Here is a 14,159-nt window from a genome sequence, read left to right on the forward strand (position 1 = left end):
CTTTTCTTTTTTGTCTTTATGCCATGTCTAGGGCCATTCCCATGGCATATGGAGGTTCCCAGGCTAGGGGTCTAATTGGAGCTGTAGCCGCTGGCCTACACCACAGCCACAGCAACACGGGATCCAAGCCGCGTCTGTGACCTACACCACAGCTCACAACAACGCCGGATCCTTAACCCACTGAGGGAGGCCAGGGATCGAACCCACAACCTCATGGTTCCTAGTCGGATTCGTTAACCACTGAGCCACGACGGGAACTCCCTGAGTTTCTATTTCTATTGATGAGAAAACAGCCATGGGGAAAAAAGAAACATCCTCTGGGGGTACAGTCTCAGGACTAGGGGTGAAGGATTTGACACACCCAGGGTCTGTGCTCTTAGCAATGGCAGGATTCCAACTCTTCCACCTTTTCTTGGGAGTCTACTGCCAAAAGAGACTCAGTCTCTCAGTTGTCTTTTGTGTACTGGCAAATGTCCCAGGGCAGATATGGTTCAAGTTCACGTCTTTAAGGTCTAACTTCCTTTCTGTTCAATGGCAGGTAGCTTTTTAGTAGTCTCTTTTAGGTGTAACTAGTCAATACTTGAAATAGAAAGTTGACATGTTTTTTAAACTAATTTTGCTTCGATTATAGGTACTCCTTTGAATTGGGAGTCGCACTCTTCTTCCATTCTAGAATGGCGTCTCCCATTGTTTCCTAAATACTTTCTTCTTCACATTTTCTTTCAGATCTCTTGGAATAGCACTTTAATTTCATTTTATCTTTTTTTTCTTTATAAAAATGATATATTGGAGTTCCCCTCGTGGCTCTGTGGTTAACGAATCCAACTAGGAACCATGAGGTTGCGGGTTCGATCCCTAGCCTCGCCAGTGGGTTAAGGATCCAGTGTTGCTGTGAGCTGTGGTGTAGGTCGCAGACGCGGCTCGGATTCTGCGTTGCTGTGGCTCTGGTGTAGGCTGGTGGCCACAGCTCCGATTGGACCCCTAGCCTGGGAACCTCCATATGCCGCGGGAACGGCCCAAGAAATGGCAAAAAGACAAAAAAAAAAAAATCTTTAACTTGGGAGTTTCTGTCATGGCTCAGAGATAACGAACTGGAGTAATATCCACGAGGACACAGGTTCAATCCCTTGCTCAGTGGGTTAATGATCTGGCGATGCCATGAGCTGTGGTGTAGGTGACAGATGTGGCTCGGATCCCCCCATTGCTGTGGCTGCGGCATACGACAGGAGCAAAAGCTCTGATTAGACGCCCTAGCCTGGGAACTTCCATATTTCACTGGAGCAGCCTTAAAACGACTAATAATAATAATTAATAAATAAATAAATAAATAAATAAAATTGATTTCTTCAACTTAACTATTCCTTCTACTGAACGTTTCTGCCTTTGCTACTAAAATATGTCTCCACATACTTGAAGTCACTATCTAAGACTTATTTTTCTCGGGTGTCTTTTTTCCTGAGAAGAATTCTAGAAATGGTTTTCTTCTTTTTCTCTCCAGAGGAAACTCACTTACTAGGTTCTTCACCTCACCCCTGCAATAATTCTGGTTCTCTACGCCTGGTGATCCCTTGCTGTCAATTCTAATTCATACACAAAATGACCAAGAATCTAGTATCATCTAAACAAATCTGTTTTCTCGTCACAGCTTTTCTTTCTGTAGATGTTCTGACTCTAAGTTCCACGTAGGATGACCTAACTGCTCAGTTCTGCGTCATGGTAATGCCAGAGTTACTGGAACTTTATCCTAGCTACCACATCCAGACTAAAATACTCCATTTCAACAAATGTTCTACTAATATTCCTTTGAGGTACTCTTTGGTGTTTTGCATGGGGAGAAGGTTGGCTGACTACACTTTGCCTGAGGTAAGAAGTCTTGAGGGTATGGATTCCCTTCTTAAGCACCACCTCAACTCCTCCCCTCTGCAATAGTCAATCTAGGGTTCTGCAGGGCTACCGTTTCTCATCACTCAAAGAGTTCTGAGGTTGTGGTTTCTCTTCCTCTTCCATCTTTCAGATGAACTTTGTCTTCTGGGTTCATGTTATTAATCACTACATTATACTGTCATTATTTCTTACACACAACCATATTTGATACCAGTTAGTAATTATTATGTGCCAGGCACAAAAAGTTGAAAGGTACTGATGCTTACAAAAACCCTATAAAACAGAAATGGAGAAACTGAAGTTTAGAGAGACTAAATAACTTGTTTTGGGGGTCAGAGCAATCTTTGCTTTCATATTTTTCAAAATCAGAGTCCTTTTAATCCAAAAGTTTAATCCAAAAGTTGATGTTTCTAGATACTAGTCAAAGGCTAGGAAATCTAAAAACTGTTAAGGTTTACTTACTTATTCTATGCTAAACTTATATAATATTTGGAAATTGCCAATAGATTGTTACATGCCAGATTTAGCATGATGTAATTCAGTAAAAGGCACCCAAGCGAAAAGAGGAAAAACACCAAATGTTTCACTTTTCATTATGAGTAAGTTCAGTATAAGGAGGAGCCAAAGTTGGGAGATAGACAGACAAAGAGAAAGAGAGAAAGACACAGAGACAGATACAGATACACACACCTCCTTTTACAAAGGCATGGTTTTTAAGTTCAACTCTTATTCCTCAAATTTCAACCTGAAGGATGTAGAGAATTTTTTTTTCTTCCCTACTTCATAAGGACTCTTAAAGTTTCATTAGTTTTCAATCGTTAAACTGTTTTTCCTGTCACCCTTATTTTATGATATCTAATGAAACTCAGTTTTTCCTAAAAGTTAAAAAAAAAATCAAAACAGCAGATTAAGTAAAAAGTACAAGCTTCATCCTAGCTTCATTCAATATTAACATGATCAAAACACTACAAGCACAGTAATCCACATTTTTACACAGAAAGGTGAAGTACACTGTTATTAAAAATTGGCAATTCACTAATTAATTCAATGTCTTAAATCAATTTATTTCTATGATACAGCTAATCTAGCATTCATTTTATTATTTCAGAAAGCTAAAACATCAGAAGTAGACTGACTTGCACATTATCAGGGGGAAAAAACCCTATGACTGTTAAGTCATTTAGTATCTCCGTGCAAAGTACAGTACATAGTAGATACTCAGTAGACATTTCATAATTGACTGACTGTAGCTGTACACCTATTTTAAAACTAAGATTTCAAAATAATTAAACGCAAGTAAAAAATAAAGATTCTAGAATACAGAATACTTTATCTCAGCACTAAAGATCCTAAAAATGTTCAAATAGCATAGACAGAAACATGTTTTCAGTATTTACCATCTTCCTTTTCATTGTAGTGACTTTTTTTCTTTTCTATTACCCAGCCCCCTGGCCAAAGAAATTCTCAGATAGTTTTTTTACAACAAAACTCACCAAAAATGTTGGTCTTTACAGTAAGTGCAAGATGAGTATTATTCCTCAAAATTTCAAGGGCCTTCGCAAATGTTATATTCTCAAAGTTTTGTCCATTTACTTCCATTATCTTGAGAAAAGTTTGAAAAATACAAATTAAGACAGCAACAGTATTAATTACTTCTGCAACCTTAAGTTTAATGGTAAAAAAAATTAAATACAAATAAAATGCACTCATATGTGAACCGTTACCTCTGTGAGAGGTAAAATTACTAATAATTTCTCTACATTTTTGTATTTTCCCAAATATCTACCATAAACTTTTTTTTTTCCCCTCAAGTTCATTCCCTCTGGGATCATACGGAAAAAACATTTGTTTAAACATATGTTTTACATATTAAGGAACAAATTTAATCATGTTAGATCAGCTCATAAAAATTATCACCTGTGTGTGTATAAATAAATTCTAGTTATGTATTCTAAATGCAAATTTACTACTTTTAGGAGATAAATTCACTTAAAAGTGGTACTCTAAATACAACTAAGTATTTTTCCCCAATGACTGAATTAGGCAGTCAAAAAGCAACAAGTACAACTGTGATGGAATCCTGTTCCATTGATACTGCTGATCCTTCAGATCAGGGCTTCCCAAACTTGGCTGTACCTCAGAATCATCGTGAAGCTTATTCCAAAAGTACTAATTCCATGGAAAAGGACAAAGAAATAAACATAATGAGAAAAAAAAAAAAAGGCAGCACAAAGGACAGGTGGCAAGGAATGACACAAAGGTTTCAAAAGAACAAAAAGGAGTAAGAAACAAAATATTAGGAAAAGGAAAAAGAAATCACAGAAGTAGAATTCCCAGAGTTCAAGACAGTCTTTAGTCTATATACTGGAAATGGATCATTCAGTAACATGCAAAGAAAGCACAGAGATCTTCTTTTTTTAAAAAAAAAATACATCTCAAGAAAACCTTTAATTCCAAGGACTTAAAGAATCTATAAACATCACTGTGGAGGTCCGTGGGGCAAAAGTTGGGGGGAGGGGGGAGGAACCAAAGATACCTAGAAAAGAAAATTAAAGAAAGGATAGTTTGGACTTCTTTTGGGCCATACTAAGAGGATGTGGTACTTTCCTCTGACTTCAATGTTCTGAGGGGGAAAATGACTGTGATTAAAGATTTTTATATGCCACTGAACAAAAGCATCATCAGATGCGTAAGGATGCACAAAATTAAAGTACCCAATTGCCCTTTCTGAAAAAAGTACTAGAAAATGTTCTAGAAGTACAAGAAGACAGCTGTGAGAAGAATCAAAATAATGGGGACATATGGGCACAGATGAAGTGGAGGTCATCAGTGAACTCAGTACGGCAGATGCAAATGTCTGAATGATTGTTAGTAATAAGCTTATGATACTTCATGCAAATGTCAAAGTGCTCTTAGAAGAGAAGATCCATAGTGTTAAAATAATTTGCAAACTATATCCAAAATCTTAGATAATTTCAATAATACCTGGGAAGACTGAGAGAAGTAAAGCATGATTATTTTTCTGCTCTCTCAGGAATGAAACCGCAAGATTTCTTTTTTTCTGCGAAGAATGAATTTCTTAAGTATGTTTATAAAAAAATACTGGAACAATAAATATAATGATTCCAGGTGCCTAACTAATAGATGAGTAGTCTGGGGTAAGGCCTAGAAATGACTATTTTAAAAAGCTTCCTCGGGGAAGAAGGATATCATTAAAACTTCATGTAAGAGCCTTTTTTAAAAAAATTAAATCACTTATTTTTAAATTTTAAAATACTTTATTATGATATAAGTTTTACTTATTATATAAGAGTTTCTTGGAGTTCCCATCGTGGCTCAGCAAAAAACGAATCTGACTAGCATCCACGAGTATGCGGGTTCGATCCCCGGCCTCGCTCAGTGGGTTAAGGATCCGGCGTTGCCGTGAGCTGTGGTGTAGGTGGCAGACACAGCTTGGATCCCACGTTGCTTTGGGCTGTGGCGTAGGCCAGTGGCTACAGCTCCATTTCGAACCCCTAGCCTAGGAACCTCCATATGCCAAGAGGGCAGCCCTAAAAAGACAAAAAAAAAAAAGTTTCTTAATCCCTTGCACAATTGATACCTGGGTTGGATCACTCTGTTGTGTGGCTGCTTTGTTCTGGGGTGTTATAGCCTAGTTAGCAGTATCCCTGGCCTCTATCCACTGATGCCAGCAGTAATTCCCATATCATGAAAATCAAAAATAACTCCAGACATTGCCAAATGTCTCCTGGATGACAAAATCATCACTGGTTGAAAGCCACTGTTCTTTTCTGAAGTACACAGAACTTTTCATTATGTGAATGCCCTTATAATTTTATTTTATTTTATTTTTGTCTTTTTCTAGGGCCGCACCCGAGGCACATGGAGTGCGGGGTCAAATCGGAGCTGTAGCTGCCAGCCTACGCCAGAGCCACAGCAACGTGGAATCCGAGCGGCATCTGCAACCTATACCATAGCTCACAGCAACGCCGGATCCTTAACCCACTGAGCAAGGCCAGGGATCAAACCCGCAACTTCATGGTTCCTAGTCAGATTCGTTAACCACTGAGCCATGACGAGAACTCCATGCCCTTATAATTTTAAAAAATTATAGCATGATTTGGTTAAAAGTAAAATAAATTCAGAGTCTGAATGAATGAACAACAAATTTTAAATGGAAAATATTAAGCTTCCAGAATCATTCAGCCTGATGTGCTGGTGTGTGTGAGAACCATTTAGAGAGCTTTGTGCAAATCAGATTTCTAGTATTCATCTCTAGAAAATGAGATTAATAAGATTATTAAGACCGAAGAGGGTCTAGGAATTTTTTAGTACGAAGGTTGTCAGGAACCTCACTGTGAAGCACACCATTCTACAGTTAACTGCTACCTATATGGTGAGAATAAATCCCTATCAATTTCCTCCCAGCATCTCCTTTCTTTGCCTAGACCTCACCTGGCTCACTCGGCTTATGTATATAGTTCCGTTACCATATGAACATTACTTAAGCTGAAACCATCATTTACAGTAATCTTTGGCCACTTAATTTTAGAGTGGTATGGACAGAAGTACTTACTCCTTCAAAGCAAGCAAGTGTGCCAACTCACATACCAGTTTTTCTGCAATATTGTGCAACTGCTGGCAGATAGAGTTTCCTAATCTTTGGAGGACGGACAGGGACTATTAGGCTGTTTCCAGATATACTATATCAAATTTTCCATTAACAGTAAGGTATGAATGGCAATTATGTTTTTAAAGTGAACCATTTAAAGATACTGCCTCTAAAAAGAGGCTTGAAAAAATATTTCCTTATATTGATCATGCTTACTTGAAGAACTATCAGATGAGAAAAAAAGTAGGAGACATTAACTATAAGAAGTCTTAATTTTTAAGTCACTGGTTATTTACTTACCTGATCACCACGTTTCAGTCCAGCATCAGCAGCTTTGCTACTAGGTTCTACACCTTCAACAAAAATACCAAAGCCTTTCTCAGTCCCTCCATTAAGGCTGAAATGCAGAGGGGACTCCCGGGAAGCCTTTTGCAGCACAACCTGTCTCCACTTAGCTTTTGCAGCACAAGCAATATTCAATAACCGGAGATGACCATTCATTTTCTAGAAAGTAGAAAAGGTAAGAGATATATAAATGTTATGTATCTATTTCTACAGGCTTTTTAAAAACCATCTAACGTTATTAGAAGTCGAGCTATATTTGAAATACAGAGTAAATAAAGAACACATGAGCAGGGGTAAATAAAAGTGAGGGAGAGAAACCTTCTACCCCTTGAGCTCTCTAAAGATCTCTTAATACGATTTTTAAAAACGTCTAGACAATGACAGGCTAGAAAAGATTCCAAGATGATGTCTTATTGAGAGAGAGATGATAAAAAAATTATTTCTTCACTTTCTGAATCTTCCTAATACATACCCCATTACTACCCTGCTTTTCTCCTGGGTGTTACATAAAACTAGAATCTTTTGAAAACTTTATTTGAAACTTTAAAAGGACTTGAATCACCTTTCTAAACACTGTCTAATATTCAAGACACATTCAAGTCTTCATCTCTTCCAGAAATACTATTCCTATATTATTTCAGATCTTCTTTAAACTTAGTAATATTCTAATTTCCAAGTTCTAATACCAGCTTAATTATTTTAACTATTATCGAATTGTGTGTTAAGTGTACATCTCATGTCCTTAACAAGAAGCTACTTTTTTTTTCATGGTAGGAACCAAATCTTATACTTGTTCTAATCCTATATAATAGCTTGGAATATAAAGCAGAATTCAATAAATAGTTGATAACTAACTCAATTACTAGGAAAAAAAAATCCCTTGATGGTAAGGCAGTTTCTGTTTTTCATAAACCCGTGGAACATTTACATAGTCAGCAATGGAAGGGCCAAATGATGCTGGTGAGCTTCCAGGGCCTCTTAATCAAGTTCCCTGTTCATTCTCCCCATTTTGCATAGAGCAGATGTGCTACTAAAAAGGCTACAAGAAACCAAGACATAAGGAAAGGGACAAAAAGTCTCCCAATTTCCCTGTCTTTATTCAACTTAATCCACTTCTACTCTATGAGTAACTACAATCATTCTTGAAAACTTCCTATGTGCCAGATTTTGCTCAGATTCTTATTTCCATTAGCTCATTATACCTCACAACAATCCTAATAATCTAGAGACTACTATCTATAAAATAAGACTACAGAGGCAAGTAAGGCTGGACAACCTTGTCCAAGTTCACATAACCACCAGGTGGTAAAGTGCGAATAATTCAGGCAATCTGACTCCTGAGCTGCATTATTATTTACTTTCTAAAATTTCAAGTTGCCTAGAGCAGACAACCCAACTGCAGTTCAAAGTTTTACATCTAATAGGGAGAATAAAACGTATTTATCAATAGCTACTGTGAAAGTTAAAAAGACCTTGAGGGTATTATCTTAAGTGTATGTTTAGAACAACTGATATTACACATAGAAGGGAGACTTAGAAAGTCTAATGTAGATCCATTATGTACCCCTAAATCAGTGAAGACTTTGGAAGAAGCCCAATTTTTGTTTGGGTTGGAGTGGCAGAGGATGAGCAGAAGTCTAGAATACAGATTTGGAAGTTCTCAGAACAGACATTCAAAACGAGAAAATGAAAGCTGTTCTGAGTTGCTATTCTTTGAGGGTAGGTGGGTGGTTAAGAATTCTTAAATTCTAAAGAACAAAAAATTCTTATGAGCCTTACTGTATCTTCCAGATTTTTTTCAAATTCCTCCAGAAATCGAGTCATAGCAGGATCACCTTCAAAATCATTAAAATGATTATTTACCCATAATAACACAATCCGTGTTACCTGTAGAAACATGGGGAGAGGGAGCATAGAATTACACAAGAGGCATTCCTTATGCAAAAATAGGTTCCAAAAGCATGTTCAAAACAGGGGGATGTGAGCTTTAGAGCAAACCCCTTTGCCCTCTTGTCACACATAAAAGGCTTATTTTAATAGAGAGGCATGGTTTTGAGCATCTGATTCCTAAAAGAGCCAAGACTCTGCTTCCTCACTGACAAAACACAAGCCTGTATACTAACATGTAAGAAGTACGCGGGGAAGTTCCTGTGTGGCACAGTGAGTTAAGGAAGCATGCCACTACAGCTGTGGCACAGGTCTCAGCTGCCTTCCAGGTTTGATTTCTGGCCTGAGAACTTCCACATGCTTCGGGTGCAAGTACATGGAATGTGTATTTCAGACAGTAACTTAAAAATGCAAGCTTCTAAGCTCAGGCAAATGTCAAAAGTGTTTCTTTAGCTGAGTACACATTTTATCAAAACTGTAACAAAACTTTAAAACTCCCTTCGTAAGTACTGTGAATTTTCAAGACTGTGAACTCATTTATTACTTTGTGCCACAGATTAACAGAAAAGCTACAAACTAACAGATGGAGGCTGAACTGAATAATGTGCCTAACAATCTAAGTAATTTGTGTATTTTTAAAGTTGTGGTAAAATACACAAAAAGTCCAACATATTAATAAGCACTTTAAAGTGAACAATTCAATGGCATTCAGTATATTCACAATGGTGTACAAACACACCCTCTACAGAGTGTCAGAACATTTTCATCATTCCAAAAGAAAACTCTTTTCCCAATAAGCAGTTGCCTCCTATTCTGCCCTCCTTCCAGCCTCTAACAGCCACAAAATTGCTTTTCTTTTTCCATGATTTGTCTACTTGGATATTTCATATAATATGTGACCTTTTCTGACTGGCTTCTTTGACTTAGCATAATGTTTTCAAGGTTTATGCATGTAACAGCACCTATCAGTTATCTCATTTCTTTTTATGGCTGAATAATATTTAATTATACGGCTATACCATATTTTGTCAACCATTCTTCAGTTGATGGATATTTTGGTTGTTTCCACTTTTTGGCCATTATCAATAGTGCTGCTATAAAATACTTGTTTATATTTCGGGAGTAGAACTACTGGGTTTCACGACAATTTCATGTCTAATTTTTTGAAGAGGTGCTCCCATTGTGACTCAGAGGGTTAAGAACCTGACAGACACAGTCTCCATGAGGATGTGGGTTTGATCCCTGGCCTCGTTTAGTGGGTTAAGGATCCGGCGTTGCCACGAGCTGTGATGTAGGCTGCAGAAGCAGCTAGGATCCCGTGTTGTTACGGTGTAGGCCCCAGCTGCAGCTCTGATTAGACCCCTGGCCTGGGAACTTCCATGTATGGCAGGTGCAACTATAGAAAGGGGAAAACAAACTGTTGTACACAGCAGCCACACCATTTTACATTACTACAAGCAGTATATAGGAACTTCGTTTCCTCCACATCACCATTCTTGAAGCGCTTATTATTTCCTTTCTTTTTTTTTTTTGTCTTTTTTTAGGGCTGCACCCATGGCATATGGAGGTTTCCAGGCTAGGAGTCTAATCAGAGCTGTAGCCGCTGGCCTACACCACAGCCACTGCAACACCAGATCCGAGCTCATGGCAACACTGGATCCTTAACCCACTGAGTGAGGCGAGGAATCGAACCCGCAACCTCACACTTCCTAGTTGGACTCGTTTCCACTGTGCCACGACGGGAACTCCTTCCTTTCCTTTTTAAAGTCATCTTAGTAGGTGTAAAGCAGAGTTTCATTGTGGTTTTGATTTGCGTTACTCTGTCCTAATAACGCTGAACATCATTTTCGTGTGATTGCTGGTTATTTACATACGTTCTTGGGAGAAATGTCTATTCAAGTCCTTTGTCCATTTTTAAACTGTATTGTCTTTCTGCTGTTGATTTGTATCAGTTCTTTACACATTCTGGACACTAGACCATTATCAGACCCACACGATTTACAAATATATTCTACCAGTCCATGTGTTGTCTTGTTTTTCTTGATAGTTCCTTTAAATGTAGAAAAGGTCTTAATTCTGATGAAGGTTAATACATCTATTTTTTCCATTGTTCAAGCTTGTGCTTTGAATATCATACCTAAGAAACTACTGCCTAATCCAAGGTCATGACTTTTTAACCCCTTCTTTTCTTTGAAGATTATTAGAGTTTTCGCTCTTATATTAGGTATCTGATCCATTTTGAGTTAATATGGAGTATGGGGTAAGGTAAAGACCAAACCTCATTCTTTTACATGTGACTATCCAGTTGTCCCTAAATCATATTTTTGTTCATTCTCCACTACGCCTTCATTTCCTCAACAACCTAAGGAACTATATACGATTCCGAAGGCAGGGGGAAGGCAAGCCTGTAGTTTTGGGCACTTCAGTTTCCCAAACAATAGAATTCCATAGTTCAGCTACATGTAATTTATTGTCTTTAAAGTATAACTCATTTCAGGCAATTATGCCCCCAATTTTATTTTTCTTAAAATAACTAGCTTCTTATCAGGTACTGAAGTAGTTACTGGTAATAATCTACCAGTAGTTGAGTTATTACTAGTCTTTCCATGAAAAGTACAAATATCTCAAAAATAAGGTCAGATAATCTATTTATAAGAGCAAAAATATTTAAGGCGCGCGCACACACACACGAAATACTCAGAGCTAGATTTAAATAAGTCACAGCAGTGATCAATTAAGATTAAAAAGACAAACTGTTTTAAATGATCATAAAGTCGTTAACTCAGAAAAATCAATGTATTTCTATTTGGGAGCTCACAAACAATCTAAGCTCTCTTGAAAAAAATTAACATGGTGAATATGCTTTCTACACTATTAAACAACTTTTAACCATTTTACTGATCTCAGAAACAACCAAGAATTTTGATAAGTACAGAAATACTATCATGCATCATGTTTTCTGAATTTACAGTTATAGCACAGCCCTTCAGTTTTTGCTGTTTAAAAGGCAAAATACCCATTTTTAACACACTATTTTGTCAAAAAACTAAGCAGAGATATGTCTATAATGACTCAGTAACTTTTTAGGTGAATTAAACCTTATCAAAACAAACACTTACCAACTGCAAGGGTTTGGGGGTGATAAAATTTAAAGGTTAAAATCACTTTCATGCCGTTTATATTTATAAAACTAACCTTATCCCTTAGGCTGTCAATTTTAAACCACTCCAAGAGTTTGATCCCAACATCCAAAGGACTCTCAAGAAATGTTCTATAAGTTAATAGGAAATCTTCTATATAAGTTGGGTCCACAATGGAATGCTCTTCTATTAAATGCATGATGAGACGCTCAGGTGTTGCCTAAAAAGCAAAAGATGGGAAGAATTAAAAAGTAAACAAGTAACTCAGGAACCAAAGAACTCCTACTGATGACTTCCCTTTGCAGCCATTCTATTACAGAAGTCCTCAAAGGGGAGTATCACTTAAAACCCTCAGCATGGGAGCAGATAGTCTTTCCAGGTTGTAGACCACCAGCATGCAGAGCTTTAGAGAGAGGCGGCCGAGGAATACAATGCACATCAGCACTTACTCAGCTGTAGCTATGTTTATCAGCATTTTTATCACTGCATTGGGGGATAATGCAACAGCTGTCTCAAGTCAAGAGAAGGAAGAGGTCAGTATTAAATAAGTATGACGTAAATAAACAAAGCTTTCCTTAAAATTTAATCATCCTCAGATTCTCTTCTGTCCCAGAAGCAATGCAGCAGTTCAAGATAACTTGTTTTATAACGGTTGTTACTTCCTAGAATAGAAGTTTCCTCTTCTATGGTTTCTCTATTCTACTTCACCAGAGGAACCAGAAGTTCTAAAGATAGTTTTTACATTAACTGCATGCCTGATTCCCAATTTATAAAAAGAAATGCAAGCAACACTTACCGACTGCTCTCCTTGAGCTTCTGAATCAGTGTTAAAATTTACTACCTTTGCAGCCTTTTCAAAAGTGGGTACACAGGAGTTCCCCTTGTGGCTCAGTGGTTAACAACCCCGACTAGTATCCATGAGGACACGGGTTCAATCCCTGGCCTCACTCAGTGGGTTAAGGATCTGGCATGAGCTGTGGCATAGGTAGGAGACGTGGCTTGGATGCTGCATTGCTGAGGTGTGGTGTGGGCTGGCAGCTGCTGCTCCAATTCAACCCCTAGCCTGGGAATCTCCATATGTCCTGGGTGCAGCTGTAAAAAGACCACAAAAAAAAAAAAAAAGTGGGTACATAAACAATATGTTAAGCCAAATATAAAATCCAATCGTCACCCATGACCTCAAATTTCAGTTGTTGCATTCACCCAAACAATTCCATTTGTCAGAATCACTGCATGGTGAACATAAATTGATACTAACAATGTTCTTGGAATTTTCTTGTGGTGCAGCAGGTTAAGAATCTGGTGTTGTGAACACAGTGGCTTGGAAACCGAAAAGAAAACAAAAAGACAACTTACAGAATGGGAGAAAATACTTTCAAATGATGCACTGACAAGGGCTTAATCTCTAAAATATACAAGTAACTTACACAATTCAACAGCAAAAGAGCCAAGAACTCAATGGAAAAAATGGCCAAAAGACCTGAATAGACACTTCTCCAAGGAAGATATACAGATGGCCAACAAGCACATGAAAAAATGCTCCACATTCCTGATTATTAGAGAAATGTAAATCAAAACTACCATGAGGTACCAGCTCACACCAGTCTAAACGCTGGAGGGGGTATGGAGAAAAAGGAACCCTCCTGCCCTGTTAGTGGGAACGTAAGCTGGCACAACCACTATGGAGAACAGTGGGGAGGTACCTTAGAAAACTATACACAGAACTACCACATGACCTAGCAACCCCACTCTGGGGCATATATCCGGACAAAACTCTACTTAAAAAAGACACATGCACTCACATGTTCACTGCAGCAATATTCACAATAGCCAAGACATGGAAACAACCCAAATGTCCACTGACAGACGACTGGATTAAGAAGATGTAGTATATATACACAATGGAATACTACTCAGACATAAAAAGAACAAAAACAATGCCATTTGTAGCAACACGCATGCAACTAGAGACTCATATTGAGTGAAGTAAGTCAGAAAGAGAAAGACAAATACCATATGATATCACTTATATCTGGAATCTAATATACGGCACAAATGAACCTTTCCACAGAAAAGAAAATCATGGACTTGGAGAATAGACTTGTGGTTGCCAAGGGGGAGGGAGAGGGAGTGGGATGGACTGGTAGCTTGGGGTTAATAGATGCAAACTATTGCTTTTGGAAGGGATTAGCAATGAGATCCTGCTGTGTAGCACTGGGAACCATGTCTAGTCGCTTATGATGGAGGATGATAATGTGAGAAAAAAGAATGTATACATGTATGTGTAACTG

General features: G+C 37.9%; 1 protein-coding gene across 8 annotated transcripts in view; it reads right to left on the reverse strand.

Moving 5' to 3' along the window:
* The window catches only part of RAPGEF6 (Rap guanine nucleotide exchange factor 6), a 226,774-nt gene that overhangs the window by 63,487 nt on the left and 149,128 nt on the right, over positions 1 to 14,159 (reverse strand). For all 8 annotated transcript variants that reach the window (XR_007134590.1, XM_047778562.1, XM_047778563.1 and 5 more), the window contains 4 exons: positions 11,924 to 12,088; positions 8,621 to 8,728; positions 6,797 to 7,000; positions 3,378 to 3,486 (listed from right to left, as the gene is read on the reverse strand). Coding sequence is in view for 7 of the 8 variants with exons in the window: in XM_047778562.1 (XP_047634518.1) it covers positions 3,378 to 3,486; positions 6,797 to 7,000; positions 8,621 to 8,728; positions 11,924 to 12,088 (586 nt within the window). In the remaining variant the exon portion in view is untranslated. The remainder of the gene's footprint in view (positions 1 to 3,377; positions 3,487 to 6,796; positions 7,001 to 8,620; positions 8,729 to 11,923; positions 12,089 to 14,159) is intronic.

Source organism: Phacochoerus africanus, chromosome 4, assembly GCF_016906955.1.
Source record: "Phacochoerus africanus isolate WHEZ1 chromosome 4, ROS_Pafr_v1, whole genome shotgun sequence".
NCBI lineage: Eukaryota > Metazoa > Chordata > Mammalia > Artiodactyla > Suidae > Phacochoerus > Phacochoerus africanus.